This window comes from Erithacus rubecula, assembly GCF_903797595.1.
Source record: "Erithacus rubecula genome assembly, chromosome: 12".
Taxonomy (NCBI): Eukaryota; Metazoa; Chordata; class Aves; order Passeriformes; family Muscicapidae; genus Erithacus; species Erithacus rubecula.
This window is the reverse complement of record NC_136664.1, coordinates 16,083,109-16,110,132: the sequence shown is the minus strand read 5'-3', so window position 1 is coordinate 16,110,132 and position 27,024 is coordinate 16,083,109. Positions and strand designations below refer to the sequence as shown.

At 41.8% G+C, this 27,024-nt stretch overlaps 1 protein-coding gene and 1 long non-coding RNA gene across 5 annotated transcripts in view; one reads left to right on the top strand and one right to left on the bottom strand.

Annotated features, from left to right (window-relative positions):
• LOC306807157 lies at nucleotides 1–27,024 on the top strand. The gene is made up of 4 exons (XR_013775642.1): nucleotides 1–89; nucleotides 22,504–22,588; nucleotides 23,975–24,218; nucleotides 27,007–27,024. It is a non-coding gene; the product is annotated as an uncharacterized lncRNA (long non-coding RNA).
• The window catches only part of ADAMTS18 (ADAM metallopeptidase with thrombospondin type 1 motif 18), a 79,412-nt gene continuing 73,685 nt past the window's right edge, over nucleotides 21,298–27,024 (bottom strand). For 3 of the 4 annotated variants that reach the window (XM_079316465.1, XM_079316468.1, XM_079316467.1), the window contains one exon: nucleotides 21,298–22,561. In XM_079316465.1, the coding sequence (XP_079172591.1) occupies nucleotides 22,250–22,561 (312 nt within the window). In that variant the 3' untranslated portion in view covers nucleotides 21,298–22,249. Of the gene's footprint in view, nucleotides 22,562–26,061; nucleotides 26,210–27,024 lie in introns of all 4 variants that reach the window. The other variant, XM_079316466.1, reaches the window with a different exon arrangement.

Below are 27,024 nucleotides of genomic sequence, written 5' to 3'. Positions count from 1 at the left end.
CTCATGTAATAACAAACCCGACAGATCTTCATAATTGATCCCTATCCCTGACATATGAAGGGCACAGGATGCAAAGAGAATGAGGCACTGTAAGTACCCTGCAATGGAAGTATTGATTCTCTCAGTTGCAGCACTGCCTCTCTCTGTAAGTGCCCACCTCAGCAAGAAGAAATTATGGGACAAAATGGACAGGGGAAGTAAAATTAGACCAAAAAAAAAAAAAAAAAAAAGTAACTGATAACTCAGTGAGAGCCTGCCAAGGAGTCTCATTGCCTAAGGGCTCAGTTTTACATAGAGCCCTTAACTAGATCAATAGATTCCTTTTGGACTACTGGAGGTTCAAACAAGTATAAGTGGGAGAGGGCTAATAAATCAACCCTGCTTGTACCAGATACAAGTTAGTGGTGTCTAAACCCCTTTATACAATTAGAATGATTCACACAAGAGTGATTGGCACAGGCTGAGAGGTGCTGTGGGTAATGAGTAAAGTGCTGTGAGGAGGGCTGCTCACACCTCTCACTGCCAGATTATAATCAAGCAAGTTGTTCTTTCAAAGCATTATGTCCTTGATAAACAAGGAATGGCAAGGCTTATTAAAGTGCAGGCCAATCATTGTTATACCCTGATACTGGAAGAGATAGGTGTCAGGTTCTGTTACTGCTGAAGTTTTCACAGCACCCAAATGATCTCATTGGAGGTGTGTGAAGAGGCACTTTGGCACTTAATACGTGCACACCTATTCCCAAACCTGCAAAACCACTGCAGGAACCCTTTAACCTGTTCTCTCATCTTCTTTTATCCATCACAGTTGTCTCACAGTCTGCTCCCACTGAGCATGCTGCAGTTGTCTAACGAATTTCACATTCAGATGGTTGAGTCACATTACACTCCACAGGGTCATATAAATGTTCTGAAGCTGACAGTTGTGATTACAAGTTAGTTGGGTAAGAAGAGGACCCCTGGGCACAAATCTCTGATGTACCTGAAAATTTTTTTGGCAGCAGTGACTAAATCTATCCCAAGCCTCCAAGGTCAATTTGCAGCTCAGTTGCCATCCATATTTATCTGCCTCACACATTGAAATTCTGCTATGACAGTGATAAGATCTCTAGGAAATACCTCAAGTTGATTGTTTCCATGGGTAGCCTGCAACCCTCATTCTTTTGAAACAATCTTCCAGGATATGTCATTCTCATGATGATGCCATCTTAAGTTAAAAAGAAAAAAAAGGCACCAAGGAAATCAAAGCCCAAAATAAAATATGTTCTTATAGCCATAGAATTCCCCTTAATTTCAAATCTGGCTCATAATGTGCAAACTATGGTAGCAGCACTGTCACCAAATGTAGGCACTGCTCTGCTGAACAACAAAGAGAAAGGGTTGGCTGCTGGAAGGGACAAAGAATGCAGTGTAACTTAAAATTCTCATGTTATGTTATGGAGGGACTTATGAAAAGAAGAAATGCCAAAGACATGGAAAATCCTGTTTGGATATACAGCTTCTTGGCCCCTGAGCTCTTCCAGTGCTTGATGATGTCTCAGTCAGAGCCCCTGCTCAGAACTGATGTATTTAACCACAGAACTGGTGTGACAAAACACCAGATCAGAAAACTGCAGTCACAAAAGGAAGCAGTCCTGCTTGCATCATGCCTATTTCAGAAGCTATGAAAATTTTAGTCACATGTCTTGGTGGTGGAAAATCAGTTGAAACTGCTTTTAAAGTATTCAGCATTTAGCAAGTTTAAAGGTGTTTAAAATGATATTTGGGACATTTCCTACTGAATCTCTGGAGAGAACTGCTGTTCTTGGACCATGATCAAGGCAGTGCATGGCCTTGTGTGATACAGGGACAAGTATTGATATTTCCAAATGGAAACAGGTTTTAACTAGGATTTTGGCGTCCACTAAATGAAATAGTTGATTATTTTCAGCTCTCAACACAGTTCACTTCTGAAGTGCTAAGTATTGGAAAAAATAAGGCAGTCCTTGTCTGAAGTAGCTGTTTAACATTGAGATGATGCAGATGATATTTTTGTCTGACTTTTTTTCCAAGAACAAAAGAATGTAAAAGCAAGGAAGGTTGCTCAATGGCTTGGAGAACCTGGCAGGGGTTTTGTGCCACAGTTTTGTAACGTGAGCACTAAAAGGGAGGGAAAATAGCTGTCTTTTATGTGTTCCTTAAATTGTGAAATATTCACATTGTTCAAGAATGTCAGTGTTCAAACACCATACTGCCCCTCACTGCTCCAAGGGCTGCATCCAGCACATGCCAAGGTCAACAGGAGTGCTTCCATCAGCTGGAACAGGCTTGGACCAGGCTCAGCACAACTCAGAAATGCAAACACTGCAGCCCTGACTCTCAGAGAGCTCTTCACTCTATCAGCTGAATAAACCCTGGCTGGGTTGGTGCTGGTTTGGATCCTGCCAAACAAGCCATGTGCTAAAGGGTGGCCATGGGCAGTAGATGTAGATCAGGACATCACTTCAGAAACACCATCCCTGTGCTGTAGAGGTGCTACAATGTGCTCTATCCACAGTTCCTGCTCAGCAGAATTACTGTCTTCAGTATTTAATTTTGATATTAAATCAAAGGCCTTTATTTTATAATAAAAACATTTATTCATTTATTTATTAATTTTCCTGAACAGGGTGTTGCCTAGGATATGCACTGATCTCCCTTGAGACCCAAGGCAAAGTTACTGTAGCTCCATCCATCATTATCCAATTGCTAAAATAACCAGAAAGTGCCATCAGTGTTCTACTGTAAATGTGCCCCCGTGCCATTCACAACCTGCAATATTAGTTCTGCAAAATTTCCTTTTTATTTACAGCCCTCTAAGTACATTTCCAGAGCTAGATGATACAGTCTTTGTCAGCAATACAAGCAATAAAATATTACTGTATAGTTGGCACCTCTGGAGCTGGAATACAACCCAATCAAACTGACATAGCTGATAAAATTCAGTGCTGCAATTCTTGCAAAGTCTGAAATGCTTGAGCACAGAATGCTCTGGAAATCAGTACGGTTTTGCCATAAAAAACCTCGAAGTCAGTGCCAAGGAATAGTGTCCTTTGTTGCACTGATTGAGTGCTCTATGCCAACTCCATCTCATTAAGAACTGCTCCCCAGGGACAACTCAGAAGTGTTTTGCTGCTTTTAAGTAAGAAATCGAAATTAGTGGGAGCTTGAAGAGGTGGTGGATGCTTTCTTTTGCTAGCAGAAATCCCTCTGTCCTTTGCATCAATAAAACCCATTGATTCTAAATTTGCTAATCCTGTTGGAAATGGTTTTCTCATCCTCTCCCCGAGTGTGGTAAATGGGGATGGAAGGTGAGAGCTGCAGCAGGTGCAGGGTGATGCAGAGGCAGAGCTGCTGAAGTGCTGCATGTTAGAGTTATTTGGTAGAAGCAATCCAGGGCTGCATTATCAATGTCATTTCAGCCCTAAGGATGCTTTGTCTATCATTCATCTCTTGAAGAACCAACTTTTTATAAAGTAGTAGAGTATTTCTTGCTATGCAGAGGAAGATAAAGTTTTTCTGTCTTGTTATCCCTGCACATTTGATAACAGAAGCAAACATTTACCCTCTGTATCTCTGCAGTATCTGTGGTGATGTGGAACACAGAAAACCTGTAGCAGAATTTCACCGGCTCTTGCAGTCTACAGAGCCTGGAAACTCAATCACTAACTACCAAGCTTTTAACTGCTTCGTCCTCCCTTCTGCCCCACGGGGAGCAATTTAAATTTAAATGGAAGATGATTTACAAGGCTTGAAGATAACAGTATATGTAAACGTGTAAGTGTCAAATATAACCAGACCTGATGGGAAGGGTGATAAAGCCTGTGCTCTGTGCCATGTAAAAATGTGCTGTTTGGAACTGAGACTCGTAGCCAAACTCCCTCCCCAGCACATTCCCTACTGCTCCCCACTGTTGCTGCAGGGAATGCTGGAGAATGGGACAGAATGAAACACATTTCACTGTTTGTTTCAAAGCTGCATCTTTCCTTCTTTCATCTCTTTTCTGCTTCTCTCTCAATGCTCTTCAGACCCTCCTTTAAGGGGCAGATTAAAGAACAGCATGGGAAAACAAAGAAAACACAAGAATGTTTTATTTTAAAGAAATCTTTTTCAAGAGTGTCTGCTCTCAAATTCTTACCTTCAGACTTTAATTTTGTTGTTTTGGGGTTTTTTTGTATGTTTAAACACATTCCCCTTGTCATAAACACCCCTTGTGCCATTTCCAGTGTCAGGAAGGGAGATCTGGTTTTGTAAAGGTACAGTTATAGGGAGAAGCAGATGGAAGATAAAATGCTGGGTGAGATTTTCTGTCTGTCTAGTCATTGGTTCATTTATTGTCCCTTTCCATCAGTCTTTGCCTGCCTTCTGAGATTGCACTGTGCACTCCTCCCACTGCTTGCCAGAGATTTAACTGAGCACCACACTCCGCTGGCTACAGAGCTTACATCAACAAGAAATAGTATTTAGTTATACTGGACTGGGCTCATGTTCAGTGTTTATTATTGGATTTCTTAAAAATATAGTTGTTCATGGGTTTGCAGAAGGCTTTTATGACAGGTTTACTGTGTAGCCCATCTTAACCAAAGATATGTTACCCACTGCCTGCTTCAGAGGGTTTTTTCTTCAGTGCTCATATCTTAAAGTTTTGCTAGTTTTTAATCCTTATTCTCACTTTTCAGCTGGCTTGCCTCTTGCTACTTTTTCATTATTTTTCTTAATAGGATTGTAGATAGGATTTAGAGTGACTTTCTGAGTTCTAAGCAAATCTCATCCTCAAGCAGATGTTACTTCAGGAGGGGCATAAACTTGTTGCCTCAGTGTGCCAGCTGTGGCACAGGGGTGCCAGTGCTCCATTCCTGCAAGTGGCTGGGGAAAAGGACAATTAAACAGCAAAGCTGCTGACTGCTTTATGCACCATGCTGAGAGTTTTAAAGTACTGCAGCCTCAGAAAGGCAGATAAAACTGGTGGGTTTAAGCTCACTTGACTTTTTTTTTCTTTTTTCACATAAACACCAGTATTTTCCATGTAAGGGGAAAATCCGCATGGGTGTGTATAAATCAGAATGCAAAGTCTGTTGTTGAATTTACTGGCAGCCTTAGGTTAAAGGACTGAAATGGCCCAAAGCAAAAGCACTAGATTCATAGAATCCTGCTTAGAATCCTGATGGAAATGTCCAGTGAACTGCAGGATGTGATGCTAACAATTCCTGCTAGGGAAAACGAGGTGTGGCTGCTGTAAAGTAGGATAGCCTGAGGTGATGACCAGGTGCTGGTGCCAGGAGCTTTGAGGAGAGGCTGTGGAAAATGACCCAGGTCAGCTCTACAACTAAGAGAGGATGTGTATTTTGACAAAAGATCCCGAGATGGAGATAAGGGTGCTTATCTCCCCATGGCCAGGGCAAAAAGATAATTTTAAAGATTTAAAATACAAATCCCAACATCTTTCAACACCTAGATGGGGTTACTGGTTTGTTCTCAGTGTGGTTCTTTTTTGACTGTTCATCCATTCTTTCAGCCTTTCTCTGATTTATTGTCCTGATATAACAATTGTGTGAATTGGCTCCTCGAAGCTATATGAGATTTTAACAGATTCTCAGCCTTGGGGGGTGGAATCCTTCTTCTTCTCTATTTCCATCATCCTTGTCCTCTCTCTCCTCAAGGGCAGGTGCACTCATTTCCTCTGTTAGCTCTTTTTGTGGAACAGTTAAAGGCTCCAGGCATTGAATCAGCTCACCTGTGATATGCCACATAACCCTTGCAGAAATTGCAATGCTGGTGAGGAAAAAAAATCATATGCAATTTCTCAAGACAAACCTCTCATTTGCCATCTCAAGACAAATCTATTTTTTTTTTTTTTTTTGTGAAGCTTAAATTATGTTACCAGGTTTTTTTATTATCATTTTTCACTCACTTAAGGAAGCTTCTTTATGCAGCAGACTTCAGTGGAGCCATTTGTGTAAGAATTGTGGGAGTAAAAAAATGTAGGATTAGAAACTTTCTTACTAGAAAAAAAGATTGTAGGGTTTCTTGGTTTTTTGTTTTGTTTTGTTTTGGTTTTTTTCCCTCTCTAAGCAATTATTTTATAGGAGTACAACTGGAAGTTCCTCAAAATTTCTTTTTGGAAAGAGTAATTCCGTCATGATCACTTCCATATGTTTTGTAAAAAGAAATAGCTGTCTGTACTCAATTTGTTTCAACAACGTGCATTTAAATATTCATTATATATTTAGAGTGGACACAGGTACAACATGTGTCTTCATGTCTTGCAAATAAAATGCTTTTCCTGTTTTCTAGTCAATTTCATGCTGTAAGTCTTTCTGAGATACCTGTTGAAATCTTAGCTGTGTTTTCTTTCCTGCCTTTTAATAACATTTCAGTGGTCTGGGTCCTGAATTATAACACATTCCTCAGTCTGATTTATTTTGTTATTTCATTTTTTTAAAATTGTATCATCACCATTAGTGCTGCTAATATGTACAGAATAAAAAAAGAAAGGAACCTGGAGCTTTTCTTCAACCTGTCTTGCAAGCCTGGCAACACCAGGCAGGAGATGGGCATTGGAACAGGGATTGTAAAAATACCACAGCCAGCTCCTTTGACATAATCCCTTAGGGAATCTGAGGACATAGGGAAATTTTGTCTAAATTCTGCTGCACTCTGACCATCTGGGTGTGGGGATGTCCTGTTGCTTTGGCTCCCTCCCTGTGAGGAATCAAATGTCTCATTGCCACGTAGTGAGACACAGCTCAGGTTTCCTGTTGCCTTTTTCAGAGAAGGGAATGGTTCTGTTCTGAGAAATGCACTGGATTTTCCTTCAAGTGTTTCTGAAAGAGGAGGACAGAGGCATTACACTGTCATGTAGGCTGATTTCCCAAGCCCACTTTTATCTGGCAATAAATACTTGGACAGGAGTAAGATGATGTTGTGAAATTGAATCTTAATACCTCAACAGATGGTAATAAGCAGCCTAAATATGAGGAGAGTGCATCAGATGTTTGACTTGAGTCTGAGAAGAAGATTTATGCAGTTATATTCTAGCTGAAAAGGAAATACCTAAATAACTTTGCTAATCTAGATCTGTGCCACATTAACTTTCAAAGGAAGACAAGATCTCTCTTACACTCTGAGGTAGATTATTGGTTCTCCTGAGCCAGGAGTCTTGTAAAAAGTGACAAAAGGGAATAGGCTCCTATTGAATTTACCAGACAAGTTGATACATTTTTATGTGAAAAGGGAGGTTGGAAGTATAAATATGTTCTACATCCTTTCCATGACAGGCTATGGAATATTTATTATAAATGGAGTCATAAAGCAGGAATAATCTTCCCCATGACCTCACTGTGACAAACTGGCTTTCTAATTCTTGCTGAGTGCTGATTATTGCTTGGCTAATACTCTGAGCTGAAGATGAAGCATGTGCTAAGTTGCAAGAATTCTTGCAAATAGTCTGAGCTAATTCCAGAAGGGCAATTTTAAGGACACGTTCATGTTTTTACTTGCTGGAGTATTTTTTCTTAAGGCACACGAGTAGATCCACATTTGCTGAAAACCTTCAGGCAAACAGTATGAAAGCAATTGCTCATTTATGCATTGTGCAGTGCCTGGTCCAGGGAAGCTGTGGGATTACTGGGATTGGTCACAGGCTAGGAAAGGCACTCTCATTAAACACCTTTTGGAGGTGATAACACTTAGAAACTTGCTTCAGTTTCTATTAACTCAGAAAGGATGCTGCAGGTGAAGGCAGCTCAGAAATACACAGGTGTAATATAAAAGAGAAAAGTTAAGGGGTTCCTTGTTGGGTTTTATCAGCTGCTGGAGGCATTGAACTGTGTTTATGGAGACTTTGCTCATGAAGGAGACAAGGATGCTGCTTCTCATAGCAGTGCAGCTGCTGTATGTACATCTGCAGTGCTTTCAGAGGCTTAGGGAGAGCTACAGTGATCTCACAGGCAGAATTGAAGAATTGTGCCATCTTTCATGCAAGGTTTGGATCATCCTGATTATTCCACCACCACCTGAATTAAGCCAAAGGTATTTCTGGTGTGTATTTGCCCGTCAGCAAAGAGTCCCCAAAAGTGTCTGGCTGTAAGCAGAACATCTCCTCTTCAGACCAGAACCACAGTCAGCCCTCCTGGTGTGCCTGGCATGGACTCTGCCCTGCTGGGGCTCATCCTGAATTATTTTAATCCAGCTCATGCCACTCAGATCTACCTGCACACGTCCCTCATGTCCCATGATGAGTTTTTCCAACCCCACCTTTCCCCTTTTTGCAACTCTGTTCCACATCCCTCCTGATGTGCAATTATAGCAACAAGAGGAAAAAAGTACAAACATTTCCAGGTAACTGCTACTGAGCAGCAAGGATAGCACACTTCTGAGGTGTGGTTGTTTACAGCATTTCTTCTAATAGTGTCCAAAAAGAATGCATAAAGGAAGGATTTATCATTCCTTTTGTAATAACCTAAACACCTAAACTTGCTTTCAAAGATTTTTCATGTGACATGAGACTTCCTCCACAAGTTATTCTACATATCCCCATGCAGTTGCCTTCTGTGATCCAACAATTCACTGCTGAAATTAGGACCACTGGGGGAGATCAGTGGAGGGAATTGTCTCACATGGAGAGTGTAAAACATCAATGGAATCAGCAAAACCTCTTTTAAGTTCTAGATGAGCTGTGGGAAGTTTTTCTTCTTCTATGAAGTTTCACAGACAGACTGAATTTAAATCTCCTAAACTTGTGAAAACAGAGGTTGGGCTTTTTTTTTTTTTTTTCTTTTACCTTACCAAAAATATGAGAATTTATTCAAAACTAGATAGGCTCAGCATTGAGAAACACTGACAGAGAGAAATGCCATCTGCAGGCTCAGTTGTGGGGTTCCTTGGCTCTGTCCTCTGAGCACAGAATTTTTATCACAGCACTGCTGCAGGCAGTGGGAGTGAGCAGCAGCTCCATCCCAGCTTCTCAGGTGGGTCAGCCTTCCTCTTGTTTTACAAAAACTGTCACAGCTTCATGTCTCAGAGGTTATTTTCATGAAAATGGAACAAGTCAGGTGTTTTCTAGCAAGCCATCCAGCAAATGTAAGGGTTTGTTTCTTGTGTTCTTGATATGGCTTTGCCCCTCAGCCTGCAATGTACCTCTTGCAGCACTTGCTGCATTGATGTGGGTGCTGCAGCTCAGCTGAATTTGGTCAGAAAACTAGGGCAAGTCTTAATTAAATTTGTGTTCTTGTGTATCTCATGCTCACAAGACAACATAAACATAAAAAACATAACCATATGCTTTCCTGCTATCATTGCTTGCTCTGCCACATGCTGTCAGCATGTCAGATTTGAAAAATTAAACCATAGCAAAGGAATTTCCAGTAAATGTTTAATTTCATAAACTGGGAGTGTTCTGTCAATGTACATACTATGTGACTCCTGTAAAATGGCTTCATTCTGATACCAGAGGTGAATTTCTAGTATTTCCATGCTTCGAGTTCCCACCAGCTTCAGCTGTATTTCCATGTTTTTGCCTGCCCTTAAAATCAAAAAATAAACCTTAAGTAAGTTAATCAGGGATAGAAACAATAATATAATCTAAACTCAGGGTTATGAAAGGTCAATGAAGACTTACAAAGGAATGTTCTGTAGTTAAAGATCTGGGAAGCAATAAAATCCACCAGACTGTCCTGTGCAAGAGAATTCATGGCTGTAGTTTTGCCAGTCTGCTTAGGGTATTTTCCAGAGGCTTTGGGGAACACCAAAGGGTTTGTTCATGGGAGATGATGGAGCATTTCTTTCTAAATTAGAAGACCCTGGAGAGATATTTTTGCTCTGAATCATTAAAGGCTAAACCCATAATCACAGAGATACTCAATCAAGTCCTGTCCTTATTTTCAAACCACAGGAAGATGGATGCAGCTTGATGATTATTTATATGAGAAGTCTGCTATTTTTCCAGGGGTACTGAAAGGTGGTTGGCTTTCAGTTCCTTGGATCCTTTCCCTCCCTAACAATATCTTTCACTTCATACAGCAGAGCAATGGTATTGAACAAATTGTCAAATGAAGTCCTAGAACAAAACTGCAGCTATGCCTGAACCTATCACCATTGTTTCCACAAGCTTCAATTCTGCAAAATCTTGCAAATTGTCTTAAATTCTTGTAATTCTGACATGTCTTATGGCCATTATGGGGCACTCCATGAGGTGATTCTGGTGACAAGGCTGTGTCCTGACAGAAGGTCATAGAGGAAAAGAACCAGCAGGCTCTGAATCAGGCTGCACAGAGATGTTCCACCAGAGGAACATCTGTAAACAGGAACAGGGCTCACACACTACTCCAGGGCACCTCTAGGCATGTAATGGGAACACACAGACACACTACTCCAGGGGTCAGGTACTTGGGAAGACTTTTCTAGGGATCATCACTGAAGAAATTTCAAATACACAGTGTAGAAATTAGTGTCATACAGGTATTACCTGAGACAAAAACATATTTGCACACTTAGCATAGAGAAAATATATTTTATACATCCCCAAGAAGAAGTATTTTCTTCATGGTCTGACAGGGATGAATTTACTCGTGCTTCAGGTGAATAACAGAATGATCCATGCAGGCAGGAATCTCAGTACACTCATGGCTTCAGAGCCAGAGGAACTGCTGCAGGTCAGAGAGCTTTGACACCTGTGATCACTTGTGTGACACTGCCTTAATGCAGCAGCACTGAGCAGCTCTTCCTCTTTGGACAAATTAAATACAGCTCTTAATCTAATGCCATTGCTTTTCTCATAAATAAAGAGAAAGTTTTGTGAAGTTTGCTAATAAGCCCTGCGTGGATATCTGTACTGAACTGGAGGAATCATGGAGGCTCTGGAGACAGTCCATTTAAAGAACATTGTGTGTAATAAAACAACAGCTGGATGCAGACTGCAGGATAAAATTCCTTGCTGTACTAGAAGTAAGGTAAAAAAAACACAGAAGAGAACTCCCAGCACAGAGATGGAAACCTCAGAGGCTGTGGAAGTGACACAGGCAGCACCTGCTGGTGCTGAATTCCAGCAGCAGGGAAGTGCTGGGAAGCAGTGGCCATTTGGGGGACACTTGTGGGTGACCTCAGGTGGAGGAGGAGGGTGGCACTGCAGTGGAGATATTTCAGAAGGTCTATGGGCTGTGCTGTAAGTCTGTCCAACAGCTGGAACTTAATATCATAGTTACAATTTGCCAGACTCACTGATCTGGCATTTAGAAACCAACCACCAAACAAAAAAAACCACTCAAAAGTCATTGCAAGATCTAGAATGGCCCCTCGAGATGTCAGATAAAACACTGCATTGAACACAAGCCATTCAGGGCCAGCTTGAGTCTGGTGACACTTAACACTGTTTAAACCCGTACCACACACATAAAAAATATCCAATCAAGAGCCCAGGCTTAAAAATGCTCAGGAAAGGAGAAATCCCACAAGAAACAACTGCAGGACTTTGCTAACTATGACAACCAATATATGTTATGCTGAAGTAGATTAAATAAGTCTAGTATTTGTAAATAACTCCTCAGAGCAAACTGGGTGTCCATATCACTTCAGTTCTCAAGGAGTATAAATTTTACTGTTAACTATTAATATCTGTGGCTGGGAAATGGAGGGGGGTGGAACACTGTGCTTTAGAGATGCCCAAATTCTTTAGCCTTAAATATCTGAGCTGTAACTGAGACACTGAAAAGTGCCAGTCTGCCCCTCCCTGGGCATCAAGAAGGAGGTTTGTGGAGGCAGCAGCCTGAATTTGTCAGGATCTCTGCAGCTGGGGTGGACCCAGCTTCCCTCTGGGAATGCCCTTGGGCTCTGCTGAGATCCTAAATCAGGATTTAGACCCTCTTGCCCTCCAAGGAAGGCAGGGAGACCTGAGTCCACACTCCACTTGCTGGGATAATAGCAGACCTGCTGCTGGCTGTGGGAGGATAAACGGACTGAATCTCCTCTGGAATGAATAAATAAATAGTTTGTGCTCCTGCACAGATTTGGTGAGGAGCCTCTGTGCATATGTTCAGCTTCTACACAGAATCACACCAGATGTGCAGAGCAGCTCTCTGGGGTATGGAAAGTAAGAAATCAGTAACTGGCCCCACATGTCTGGGGCATTCACAGCCTCAGCTCTGAGGGCTGGAGAACAGCAAATTCTTAAGGAAGAGGGAGAAACTGGGACACAGGAGCAGCAGGCAGTGTGAAAGGGAAAGGAGGGGAGCACAGTATGGCATCTCAGTGTGACTCAGTGTTTTGTTGAGAGCTGAGCTGTGTGAGCCCAGGAAGATTCTGAGTGAGACCTAATTAAAATCATCTGGCCCTCGTGAGAGAGGTTTCTTTTCCTTGCAATTATTTTTCGTGTGTGTCAAGGATATTTAATTAGGTATGTAGAGCTGATGTTTCCAAGAGGAATTCAAGGCACATTAATAGCTATTTTCAATATGTTATCACATTATTAGACTTGGGGATTGCAAACACTGCAAGTCCATAAGTACAAAGAAACTCTATGACCAAGTCTACAGCAGTGGATCGGGACTGACACAATCTGCAGCCCAGGCAATTCTCTCTTTTGGTAGAGTTTTGGGAGGCAATAAATACCTAAGTAGAAATTCTACAACATCTCAAACAGAATGTCATCATCAGGGTTTGATTATCTCTTCTATGAACTACTCACCCCCCTGCAGCCAATCTGTGGCATATTGAAATTGGATGGAACTTTGAAGAACCATGGTTTTGATAAGGTTTTCCACTAGCATCGTAAGTTTTTGTTTCAGTTTCCTTTTTTTTTCTTTAATTTTCCTTTCAGTGCTCCCATTTATAACTACAGACCATCTGGGAACTTCATAGCAGAAGGCAATTTATTGAGCAGTGGTTAATAGGTAACCAATGGACTGATGAGGTGCTGACTCTGGCTGCTTCATTGCAGCTCCACACATTCTGTGTCCTTCCAGCACAGGGATAAAGTTGCATGCTGTGGCTCTGTGAGTGCCCAGAGCATGAGACAATAAGTGTGTAGCTTTCTCAGACATCTCCCTGGGGGAACTTTGCAAAAGCAAACTCCAAAAATCATACCTGAATGGTTTTTTTTCTGTTGATCCTTGTGACTGAGGTCTTTTTCCCCCCACTTCTTTTTCATAGAGCTGGAATTCAGCACACACAACTAGGAAATACAAGTGCTGGTTTTGAGGTGAAATGGGCTCACAGGTTCTCTTTTCTTTCTCCTGCTAATGTCACACCCACAGACAAGTTTGGCTTGGCAGAAATGGCCCAGCACACCACAGCAGTGGAGCAGGATCCCTGTGCCAACCCCCAAGGACCATGGTGGAGCCACCATCCCTGGAAGGGTTCAAAAGCTGGTGGATGCAGCACTTGAGGGTTTAATGGTGAACATGGTGTTGGTGCTGGGCTGACAGAAGGATTTTCTCTTCTTAGATGCCCTTTCCAAACATTAATAACTGTGAATTTCTCTATCCCTCCAGACTTTGCCTCTTTTTCTATATTGCATGATGTCTGTAAGGTTTTTAGTCAACAGAAATGTTTTGATTTAGCAATGAGCATGTAAGAAAAAGGTGAGGTGTGTATATATATACAACATATATATATGTATATACATGTATGTGTGTATATGTATGTAAATAAAACCATACGCATGCTCTTGTTCCTGAACAAAATTCTGCAATTCACTTAGACATCTTTTTCAATACTTGAATCACAGAGGGATGATAAATCATGTCTCACAGCTCAGTAATTGAAACACCCTTTTGCTCTGCTACTGCCCTGACTGAGGCAAAGCCCTTTTGCACTCATGGCAAAGTCTGGCAGTGTTTTAGCACTCTGTTTGTAGTGTAACTCCAGCCTCTGAGAGAATTCACAGAATTTCTTTGGAGCTCTTATTCCTTGCTAAACTCACTAGGTGGCTGTCTAAGAACACACATGGTCTGTGCTCTGATTTTTCTCTCTTACCCACTCATCCTCTCCCAGCCACAGCAGGGCAGGGCTGAGCAAACCCAGCTCCACATGCCCTGGCACCAAATCTCCTTGGTTAATCCACGTTTGTCCTCTAAGGCAGAATTCTGTATTTATACCAAGTCCAAGCCTTGCTTGAATCAGCTCCTCACAATTTTTCTAATTCTATGAAATATTCCTAGGAGTTAGGTAAAAATAGGGAATAAGGTGGATAATGAAGGCTGGGGATTTTTTTCTTCCAGTAAACTAGGGCTTCCAGAATCTGGAAATTCTGGTTTGCATGTGAGGGGACAGACTGAGAAAAAGTCTGTGCTGTCCACTGAGCATTCTTCATGTTCAAGCCCTTGTTGCCAGATGTGGCTTCAGTCTGGCCTGTGTGCACTGATTCTGTGTGGTTATGAATCCTTTAACCTAAGGAAAATTATTTCTGATTAAGATGAAAATTGGACCCCAAGGCTCAGGCTGAGCTGAACTTTGGGAATGTGTCTCAGTTTTCCAATGCTTTTCATTGGAAACCCTGACTTAGGAAGGAAAGTATGCATGGATCTATCTCCAGTCCATGTGTCATCCTATTGTCTTCAGTTCTGCAGAATGCAGAGCAGGGAATTAGACCACACAGCAATGAATGCATCTCTCCAGAGCACCTCTGGATCTGACTTGCATGGTTTGTGCTCCTCTGGACTACCCCAGGAAGAGGAGGCAGGGAATTGGCAGTGTCTGCTCCCTTTGCCTTACTGGGATTGCAGCAAAGCTGAATTGGCACATGGGAATGATCTTAATTGCTTATGCATGGAGAAACGAGGATGGGAGAATAAAAAGGAATATAAATGTTATCTGTACTTAATCAGTGTTTTCCCATCACTGTGCTTTCAACAGGATGCTTACATTCCAAGAAACAATAATTTCTCTTTTAGCTCAGCCTTGTTGAAAAACCCAGATTTACCTGACACTTTAACAGTTTTCAGTTGAGAACAGTGACATGAGATACTTAGTCTGAGGGCTGGGTCAACTCCATATCTTCCAGAAAATCTCAGACTGTGAAATAGTTTGTTTCCTGTCATCAGGACACCAAATGCTGATGTACAACTCTCCAGTGCCTTCTGGGAGTTGTAATTTGCTTGTTCTCTGCCCAGCTCTGGTATTTTTTGGCACCTTGCAGCTACAGGATACCTTTTCCACGTGGAGATAAATGCATAGTTTTAAGGCCTCATTTGCCATAAATCTTAATTTGCATATTGCAAGTTTAGCTGAAATAATAACAAATTGCCAAAATGTTTTTGCCTGGCCGTCAGGCAAGTTTGAAAGTTAAATTCTTGGCTCGGAGCTGGCTGGATTAATATGAAACACTAAAACATGATACTGGAGCTGATCAAACCGTGCAAGCTACACCTGAGGGGGATTTTTCTCATGGAATCCATAAAAACGTCCTTATTTTCTCTTGATTAGATCTGACTGTTAAGGTTTAAATAGAAAGCAGCAACTTTTACACGGACAGCAGTGGGAGCTTTGCTGTTCCAAAGCCATAACTTTTAATCAGTGCAGTTCCCTGTCAGAGTGGATTATCCCATGACACTTCAATCCCACCCTGCTCCCACCCCCCGATGGCTTCAGGGGGCAGCTCTGGACAGGAAGAGGGAAGCAGTGAAAAAGGGGATGCAATTGTCTGAGAGAGACATAGCTATGTGCCAAAATGTCTGAAGGTTTCAAGACACGATTCTCACATTATTGGCACTTTATTTTTTAATCAACTGCTGTTTTGAAAAGGGCAAACCCACTGCTTGCCTTCCTCTTCTATGTAGTTAGTGTGCCACAGAAAATCAATTTGGAACCTGAGGTGTAAACTCTCCTTTCAAAGAGTCCTTTGGTAGTGAAGGGTGCTGGCTGGGATCCATCCAGTAGACATGAGGTTCAGAAGGTTAATGAGAAGTTCGGGGAAAAGATTTACAAAAGCCAGCACCAAGAACAACCCAGTTCCTGCAGCACTCTCTTATTGGGCAAAGTGGGATTGTGCAACCTGGGAAGCTGGGGAGCTACTTTAGTCTGGCTGTTTCCTGACAAGACATAGCACATGCAGAATAGTTTGGGTGTTTTTTTCACCTTAGTTTTGTTCCTTACATAAAACAAGATCTAGATGAACAGTCTGTAAGTATCCAATACTCTTGTATATGTGTGTGTGTGTATATATGTGGATAAGAAGAGTTTGGGTAGCAGTTTCTAAAACTGGCCTGATTTGAGGGATCTTTGAACTAAAAGAAGAGTTTTAGTCTCCGTCTAAGTCACAACCTCTCAGCAGATCAGGGCTGTTAGCAGGACAATGGCACATTAATATCAGGGCACCCTAACAATTGCCCTTATACAGAGGGTGTGAGCTGTTCCTCCCCTAAATAAAATGAACCATTTAAGGGGATACTGGATACAGTGATCTAGAGAGAGGTGATTAAAGCCCTGAAAGTGATCAGTGGTTTTAGTAAATCCACTCTCTGACCACAGCAGGCTGCTATGTCACAGGTGTAGAATCAAGAATTAATCCAAACAGGATCCACTTTTCTGTTCCACTTCTTTTCCTTTCTCACACAAGTGAAGAACTTGCAAAAACATCATCTGCCACCTCACAGTAGAGTCCTGACCTTACAGCAGGTCACAGATTCTAACTCACAGGAGATTGTAGAAGAGGTTAAAATACCTGCACCAACACCCAGAATGTCTCTGGGGTGGCCCCTTTGAGGCTTTCCAGTTCCTAAAGTGCTCCAAGAGAGCTGGAGGGGGACAAGGGCCTGGAGTGGTAGGACACAGGGATGGGCTGCCACTGCCAGAGGGCAGGGATAGCAGCTCTGCCTCCTCAGATGAAGGTTTTCCCTCAGTGCTCTCCCCCAGCCTCAGGCATGAAGGCACAGGTGCTTTAGCTCTGCCTTGCTGTTCATACCACTACCTTACTATTACTTTACTCTGCCCTACTTTTAGCAGCAAGGCTGGTGAATGTGGGCAGGATTCTCAGTGATGGGCAAGTTCTAGGGTAGAGTCACTGTGCTAAGGAGCAGAAGGAATGGCTGATGAGTGGGACAGATGCACAGCATGTCTTGGAGAGCTCAGTGTTTGTACCAGCCTGTGGGGGCTGCACTGCTCTGCTCCCCAGTCCCTCAGCCAAATGTCACACAGCTCTGCTGGAGATGGAGATTAGCAGGGTAATCCTGACACCTGATCAATAACCTCATGCCAATTTCATGGTTTTTCATTAAGAGTTCCATTGCAACTGAGAAACAACACAATACAAAGCCAGCATTAGCTGTTAAGTGGCCACAGGACACGAGGCCAGCTCAGGTTTGTGTAACGTGGATATCACAGCCCCTTACACTGCCTGACAGCCTCAATCAATAGCTGGATGCTTTTCAGATGAGATCTTCCAGTTTATACATTGTGTTTATACACAATTTTGGGTTTGCAACCAGTATTTTGGAAGTGGACACCAAACCCCTCTGAATGAAGTTGTGGGAAATGATAGAGTTTGATGAAGTGTATCCTATATTTAATGGCAGAGAGCTGTGTTTACAGCCTGTTATTGTCTGTGTTGGTTGATTTTTCCCCACACCCCAGCAAAGCCCAGACTCATGGAAGTTATGGGCAACTTGGCATCTGCAGTTTATTTTTACAAAACCTGAGTTGGTGAGCTTTCTGCTGACAGGCAATATCTCTCTAAGAATGAAATCTTCTGATCTACTTAAAACATCAGTGGAGAGAGCTGTACAGTTAAAGCCTTTGAAAGTGAAAATTCCTTTAATAGATATCCTGACTCTCTTCAATTAATCTAAACAGAGACAGTAGAGGAGCATTATTTCCATGAAAACAGTTTTGGTAGAGCATTCCTGCTTTGGGGGGAATCCCTTCAGTTTGTCCTATCAGACAGACCAAATGCAGATATTGTGGTGAATTGAGAAGGTCCCAAAGGAGATCCCCCCAAAAAAAGAAATTCTTGTCTATGCTTTCCTCCAAAATCTCTTTGGTCTCCACAGGTAGGAGCTTCACAAGTAAACATTTTCCATAAAAACCCATTCATAGTCCTCTTGAATTAGATTTTTGTCAGCTTTGCTATGTTATTATGAAAGGATTAGTGAACATTACCACAACAGAACATAATGAATTAATGTTTGCCAGCCCAAGGGATACTAAAGATCCATCATTATTTGCAGTAGGCACACAGCAGTGTTAAGGCTGACATGTATGGTGACAATAGCTTGATTTAATGCTTACAAAGCAAGCCTGGAAGTTAGAAATCAGCTGAAGGTTCCTGCCTCCATTGGCAGAATCCAGAAATTAAAGCAGGTTCTGTTCATGACTGAATAATCCTTAATATTGAACAGAAAGTACATAAAATATTTAGTAACTTGAAGCACAGACCCCATAGTAGGGAACGTAAGGAAAACTGTTTTTGATGTTACTACATTATATTGTGAATGGAAGAATTCAGATTTTGCTCTAGCTCAGCCCAGCTGGCAGACATTTGCACCCCTGCCCTTAGCCCTGTCTGGTGTGTGTTGGCTGCTGGGAGGCCAGAGTGTGTTTCTGATTCACTGTGCTCCAGGCAGAGGCTGTGCCTTCCCCTGGCACTGTGAGGCTGATGCTGTAAATAACCACCAGCACCTTGGCAGGGCTAAGGATCAGGTCAGTCCCACTGCCCCTGTGCCTCTGACTGCACGTGGGAAGCTCAAGGGGAAGGACTCCAGAGTGTGAGCTACACCAAAGGACACATTCCAGCCCAGCCTGGACCTGGACTTGTCCTGAGGAGCAGGGCACAGAGAATATCCACGGTGGTGGTGCACAGTGGGCAGGAAGCAGACAGGGGTCAGCTTGCTTTGGCTGATGTTCTTACAGCAGTGCCTGGGGAGGAATTTAGAGCATCTCCTGGAAGCTGCACCTCCTTATTTCAGGATATTCTAATGAGAAGGAGGCCTACTGCTCTGCCAAATCCTCACTTCTCAGTCCCCAGTAACTGCAGGTGAGTGATCCATATGGATTTCCCTCCTCTTGGGACAGTCCCTGTCTTGGTTAGGACTCAGCACTGAACACACCTCATTTCTGCTTCCAAAGCAGTCAGGATAAAGTCCCTCAGCATTGCTCCTTCAGATCTCACCTGCACAGAGCTGCCTTGGAGATGTCCTGCACTGTCCACATAGACAGCAGCACTTCTCCTCCTAATCACCATGAGCTCCCTAATAATGTGATATTCTCTTTAGTTTCCTGTGGCACACTCAGGACTCTGAGCCCCTCACGACCTGTACACACAGCCCTGAACACAATGGCATCCCAGTGACCCTGCAAAGCTGTACTTCAATTACAACAGAAATAGTAATGTTAATTTATCTTCTTGATGCTTTTGAATAGGATTTGCTGAAAAATAAAGGAAATATGGGGTATGGATCGTGTTACCATAAAACCACATGCAGTGAAACATTCATCTGTCTCCAGCATTTCATGTCTTCTGGGCATCTGAGAGAGTTGAGTTTGATTTACACAATCAAGCTATTCATTAAATATCTGTATGAGTTTTGGGCAGATGCACCCTTTACCTGAGTGATGAAATCTGACCACAGGAAATCGAGCTACTCCTTTATGAAAAGAGCCCATTCTGCTCTATAAAGTGAACCTTGCAGCAACAGATTCCCAGAAAGCTGCCAAGCTTTGTGTACCAAATACTGCTGCAAGGGCTCAGCAATAAAACAGTTGTGGACTTGGTGAGGATCCAAGCACACAACAGCACATCTTTATGCAATATTTCCTCTTTCAACATCCCCCTCCAACACTGTAATTCACTGACAACCATCGCTTCATTTTAATTCCAAAATTCTAGCCCCAAACACTGAGCAGTTTATTGTCTGAATTCCTGTGTGGGCATATTAATTATTTAAATCACTAGTCCAAATCCCATTGCAAAGAGCTCTTGCTGGGAGTCCTTCAGGAGCAGCCTGATCTATTACTGCTTACTGGGTTGTACTGTGTGTCAGAGGCATCTCAGTATTTCTATCAACAGCCCTCTGAATATCTGGCTCTTGTGAGAGCACCAAGTGATTCTGAACAAAGGGAAAAGCACCAATATATGCTGGAGAATATATCTGAAATGATCAGTGGAATGATACCCTCCCTTCTAGGGATTGGCTTGGAAAGCTCTTAGCCAGTTTTAGAGAAATAAAGTGTCCCCAGGCAGATGGGAGAGGCTGTAAAAGCTCCTGCTGTGTTGAGTGAGGCTCCTTATCTTGAGCACCACCTTGCAGATGAGGACAGGGAGGAATCCTGCTGGTTCTGGGATACACAAATCCCCACTTTGCTGACAGGAGCCACAGCTTAGATTTGTCTTGCACATGTATTGTTCTGTATTTTAGCTTTTGTGTTGTCATGCAAATAAAACCATTGATTTTTGCCCCATTTTGCCATTTTGGGCCCAATTTCCCAAAAACACAGCAGCAGAAAAACAGGATAAACTTCTTCTTATGGGACAATTAACAAAGATGCAAGGGAATGCACACAGCACTTACAACACTTGATATTTACTTATAACCTCCATATTTTATTCATGAATTTTACAATTCCAAATATAATGAAACAGTTAGAGTATTTTATTACAAAGCTTATAAAATAATTAAATATTACACTTATAGTTTTTGCTTTTTTTACACCATAATTCATACTTTGTGACACTACCATTTTCTTTCCTCAGTTCTCACTTAAGGAAGTGAGCAAAGAAATATAAAGGAAAAGCTATGCATTAATAAATTAATTATTTTACATCAAATAATAAAAAGGACATAATTATAAAAACAAAACAAAAACAACCTTGTAGTTTTCCTAGAAAAAAAAAAAAAGGTTATAATTACACAATGTTCAATATCAAGACAGAGCAGTGTAGGTTGAGATATGTTTCCAATCATTTTGTAAAGTATCACAGAATACATGTTTTTAATTTAAATTGCTTCAGAAGGAACTGCTAATTTTAAGTGACCACTGTCTGGCATTAGTGCTGAGCTGGCTAATCCTACACTGAAACCATACTTTAAAAAAGCCACTCAAACTGAACTACATTCATCAAACAAAGTTGTGGGATTGGGTGGAATTAGATAAATATGTCCCTCACAGGCACTCCCCAGAAAATTGCAGTAGGACACAGCTCTGTCTCAGAATGGGTTTGGCAAATAGGTTGGGGTTTTTCCAATGCAGAAACCACCTGAGTGGCACCACGTATCAAATGCATCAGCATCTCTATACTGAATGGCCACGAATATCAGCATGCTTACAGTTCTTTTGTTTGTGGATTTTGTTTGTTCTTTTGTTTGTGGATTCTGAACTAAATACAAATATTAGGAGAGTGTATAAAAATAGAATTGACTTTTATTTGGTAAGAGAAAATAATTCACTTATCTTTTCATGCTTGTTTTATGTGCAATGTGAATAAATAACTGTTTAGAGAATTCAGCATGAATTGATGGACTGCAATATTCTTGTTATTTCCTTTGGGTAATGGATGAATCAAAATTGCAGGGAGATTTGAGATTAGAAGGAAGACATTCTTTAGTATCTTGGCATTCAAACAATCTAGCTTCTGAAACAAAACTACTTTAAAATATCAAGTTTAAATTTTAAAATTACGTATCTAATGAGCTTAGAAAGTTGAAAACATTACCATTGAGCTCAATCAATCCGAGTTCCTTGAGTTAGTTGAAATATGAAATTCTATTTTACTTGTAACACAGCAATATTAAAAGTCCAAATATCCTAACGCTGCATATTTCTAGAAATACATTTCAAGTTACTGGTTAACCACCTCTGAGTTTCTACACGAAGCAGAAAATGAATTCTTCAAAAATTATAAAAAACATTAGCATGATGCACAACTTGCTTTTCCAGCAGCAAGTCTGGTAGAGAAGCACCATAGTATCTTTGTAGTGCACTATTTACTTCTGGTGGCCACAGGTGTGACGCTGCCTTCTCCAGCCCTTGGCCGTGGATGTCCCTCCAGGGCAGCAAACACCTTCCTCACCCTGGGACAAGTCACAAAAAATAGGAAAGGACACCTCCTGATGGTGTGGTCCTTCCTCCTCCAGCTCCCAACTCTCCTGCTTTGCAGTAAATCAGCCAAAAAAGGCTCCCTTGCCTTGATTTCTTCCTCGTTACACGTGACAGTGCAAAATGACACTTTTAAACAAAGAAGAACTTCCCCTCGAGTCTCAGTGCTCAAGTGATCCATAGTACCCTGTGCTTTAGTGAGGTCAGCAAATTAAGAAAAAAAATAAGAAAGAAACATTCCTTTTTCAACATCTATCCAACAATTACTGTACCTCAGACATTCCCTTAGAAAAAATGTCTCTTCCATCAGTGGTTTATGTGGCACCATGTCTTGCCTCAAAGCAGAGATAATTCCAACATAAATTGGAAGAAGAGAATCACTGAAGGGTTCAGATAACATGCTGCTATCAGTTCTTCTTCGTGCATGATTTACAACATTGCTTGCCATAAAATTTGTGGTTACAGACACCATGCTGGGGCACCAGATGACACCAAGTGAAGAAATCCACACAAGAAGGATCATCTGAAGGAGAGGAACCCAAGCAATATGGTAAGACTGTGTTTTAGCAAGTCTGCAAGTCAGGCAACAGTCCCACACCCTTGTATGCCTTTGGTAATATTAAAAACACAATGAGTGACTGGATTCAAAGGGGAAGAAAGATGAATGAGCTTTCATCTCAAAAATTTCAAAAGTTTCTTGCTTTATTTTAAGAGCCATTAAATTTTTGTTAGGAGATTTGTTAACTTGATTGAGATAGAGTTAATATTAAAGGGGTTCAAAAGCTGAGGGAATTAAAAAAATTGGAGCACACTTTACAGCCCAGGCAGACAAGAAGAAGTTTAATATTAAAGGATAAAAAATGCCATCTGTGTTTACATCTCTGATTACAAATGTTGCTCCAAAGCCAGGTACTCATACAAATGAGCCTACTCCATATTGGATACCAGTTGTTGGCTGCCATCATCATCATCACATGGAGTTTATTGCACACAGACCTCACAGAACTCAGAATGCTGGGCCCTGCACAAAGACCTCTCCTCCAGGCTTGCATCCCAGCACTTTCTGCAGAGACTTCTTTCTCTCAGGGAACCTCAGAAATCTCTTTTCTCAGACACTTCAGTTAAGTGTCATGAGTCAGGCTTTTAGGACTTTGACTATGCCACATTGGCAAAATCTTAATTAACTGAAATGGGAGAAGAGGCTTGCTAACCATGATTAGTTCTCAAAAGCCCAGCTTTTAGTTACAAATACAGCCAAATTATGTTCTTCAATTAAAATTCTATTACTTTTCAATTTATGTACAGATATAATTTATACACACAACTCCATTGTTTTAAAAGCACCTTGTAGCTGCTCCTCTGTCCAGTTTTGCAGTGGATGCTTTATGTTTCTTTAAAAGAGGAGAGTGATGATTCATATGGGTGATTTATAAACAAATTCACCATGTCTGAGAGCAGTAAGACTCAATAGAGTTTAGCAAAATTTATAGCTAAACTGAAATCTCCAGCAAGCATGGGAAAATATTCCATTCAGCTCTCAGAACTACTGTTTACATGGTCAATAAAAGGAATTTACAAGGAGACTGAGCAGAAATCTAGCCACCACTGTCTGCATTCTCAGATCAGTTACTGAGTCACAGCAGATAAGTGCTCCCTCACAGTGCACAAACTTCTGCATGTTCTGTGGAACAGGAGGCATATCCATCTCTCTATAGCAACTTCTTTGGTTTAATCACCCCTGTTGTTGTTTATATTCTTTTATATGATGGCAAAGGTGATTTTTTATGCCTTTATCATCCTCAAATTTATTTAAATTAAAAATAAAATAATTTAATATTCATAATTTTTCTAAAATAGGCCATTTTTTCCTCAGGTTTTCAAAACATGAGCTTGTCTTTAAATTCTAATGGTACAGAAAGAAAATACTTTTGAACAGGAGCTGGGGAGCTCAGGACTGAACTGCAGCCTTCCCACTCCACATCTCTGCCTTTCTGTTCTGCATGGAGTGTCAGGAGGGATCCAGCTGGCAGTTCAGCACCAGCCTTCCCATCCCTTGACCTGCTGCCACCAGGCAGAATTTGGGAGAACCCAAAGCAGACAAGAGGTGACAAGCACACACCATACAAAGGAGGGCAAGCTGTTTTTATGAAGGCAGAAAGGAGTTATCCTGCCACGAAAGGGTAAATTAAAAAAAAATAATTACTGCTTAAAAAAAAGTATAGGGGCACTAAGGAAGCCATGTTAATAAATCTTAATGCCCCCTTTGAAGATCAGAGGGAAATACTAATATAGGTATGGCTGAAATTGGGACCTAATCCAAGGACTATTGGAAGGAACACAAAGCCTCACAAAATGCAGTGGAAGGGCATCAGGCAGTCAGGTCCTTATTTCTATTTACCAAAGTATTTATAAGTTGTTTAGATTTTCATCCATCTGAAGCAGCTGGGTTTACCAGAGTTACAGTGACCGTAACTGCATCTAGAGAGGGATGGAAATGACCCAGTTTGTCTAGGAAAGTGTGCAAACTCTCCCTGACACATTAATTTCTTGCCTGTGATCACTGAGCTGGAGCTGCATGGCTGATAATAGAGACTGATTTGCTTCAGTGTGATTCCAGCACAGCTGGTTTCTTCTCTTTTTGCTGCTTTAGACAGAAATTTAGAGAGCAGCGAGGAGATAATTGATCTCTAGAGCCTGATGACCCAGGTATAATAAAGGGGAAAGGGCTCCTGCAGATGTGAGGAGAGAGAAAAACAGGCCAAGGCCAAAATTAATAACAGACAGTACTTCAGACATGAAATATAGCAGGGGAAAACAGGGGTGAAAGAAAAGTCCCTGCTATATCCTAACAGACAAGGAAGTTACACAGAAACTCCAAAGTACAGCAGAACCTTTTAGGAATGTTAATTTGAAGTGTTAGAAACATTCACTGATAAAAACAGCAGAAGTATTTACTTATCCCTTTTAGGAGCATTTCATCTCCATGTCCTTGTTTGGATTCAGACCCCCTGATAGATGAGGCTGACACCCTGCATGTCTCGAGCTGATGCAGCAGAATGGTCTGCTGGGATCTCACTGGGTTTCAGGGGTTTTGTGCACAGGCAATGCCAGGAACTGGGGCAGACGTGGGGGTGGTTGGATAATGTCAGTTTACAAGATGCAAGGCCAGAGCTTGACCTCTGCTCCCAACTCCATTACCACCTTCCTCCTGCAATCCAGCCTAGGCTTTATAGAGGTTGCTTCCAGCTCCCAGTTTTTAAAAGGTAACAAGTAAATTAATGTGCAGTATTTTGAAAGTCACTGTTTAAAGTGCTTTAGCATACCTAGATAACCAGATTAGGTGGGACAAACATGGACTTCCATGAGATTTTTTCCATGCAGTTAGGAAGGAGTCACAAATAGTAACCATCCTGTAAGCAAATCTCTGGAACAGGGTAATGCACCACTCTCCATCTGTGGTGGTGCTGAGAGACTTCCCCCTCCATCACTCCATGGCACAAAACCTCTTGCTCCCCCTCACTTCTCACACTGAAGAGGTGGAAGAATAGAATAGACATGAAAATGGAGAGACACCCTAATTTAATGATCCCTGGCTCCATGTCATGCACTTGTCAGAAGGACATTCTAGCTAAAGCAATTTTGGAATCCCAGAGCTGGGTGCAGTCTGGAAGACTAAAAGTATATGGCAAATTCTTAGTTCCAAAGTTACTATTATTCATCAAAAGCAGTACCAGCACAGAATGCTTTTTCAACAAGAGTATAAAGGTGCAGCTCAGCACCAAACAGCATGGCTTTTTTCACATATGCCAGTGCCAGCTGTACTCCCAAGTCTGCTTTAAGAGGGCTCACTTGGTGAAGAAGAGATGCTGTTAATATCAGAGAGTTACTGTAAACCTGGAAGTCTGGGAATAAAACCATTTACGGAGGAGCAGGCCAGATCAGTGGCGTAGTGAAAAGGGGATGTTTGCTGGGTACAGAGCTCTAAGCTGCAAGGCTGCTGCAGCGCCTGGAGCCGAGTTTTACCTCTTTTCCCGGGGGCTGGGCAGAAGTTGGTGTTGCAGGCTCTCAGGACAGCTGGTTTGTGCTGGGGCAGGCAGCCCGCAGCGGGCCGGCCCTGGCGCAGGCACTGCACGCTCCGCGTCTGCACTCCCCCGCCACAGGTCACCGTGCACTGCGGAAACAAAGCCTGGCTCGCCCTGCATGCACCACACAGCCCCTGCAAGCCAAGGGGAGCCTGCAAGGGCCTCAGATGAGACTTTCAAAGCAAGAGAGGTCAGGATCAGGTGTGCTGCTCTTCACCAATCCCCATCAGCACCGACTTTTTGGTTATTTAAGGACTCCGCTGAAAATCGGGTGCCTTACTTAGGCATTGAGACAGAAATTGAACATTTCAGAAACCTGTTTCTGATTGTCTGCAAGAATTTCTTTTGATCTCTAAGCCTCTGGGCCCAACCCTGCTCCCCGAACACAGATAAGACTCCCATCAGAACCATAATTATGGCAGTATCTGGGGAAAACCACTAAGGGTTTGCAGGAAGAACTATGAAGTATTTTAAAATTAATAAGCCTTTTACTTGTATGTGTTTCATGAAAAGTTGTCTTTAAGATAAATGTGATCATTTTCATCTGATTGCAATTGTCAGGCATATATTGTTTCATGTAAATATCATTAAATGAGTGCATGTCTCATTGATATATGACTCATAAAGTAGATAAGTTCCAGAAATACAGAAGCTTGTTTGCAAGAATGTAGAAACAAATACAGACTGATCCCACAATTAATCATAGTATTTAGGGAATTCCAGGCAATCTGTGCAGATGCTCAAATACATTGTGCATAGAGATATGCAGTAGTTCAACCACAGTGCACTTTGAAGAAGACTGAGAAGAAAGTGTTGGAAAATGAGTGTGGAATGCAGTGCCTCTCAAGCATGAATAACATTTTTAGGTGACATTCTTCAGTTTCAGGACAAAGAACTGAGCAGC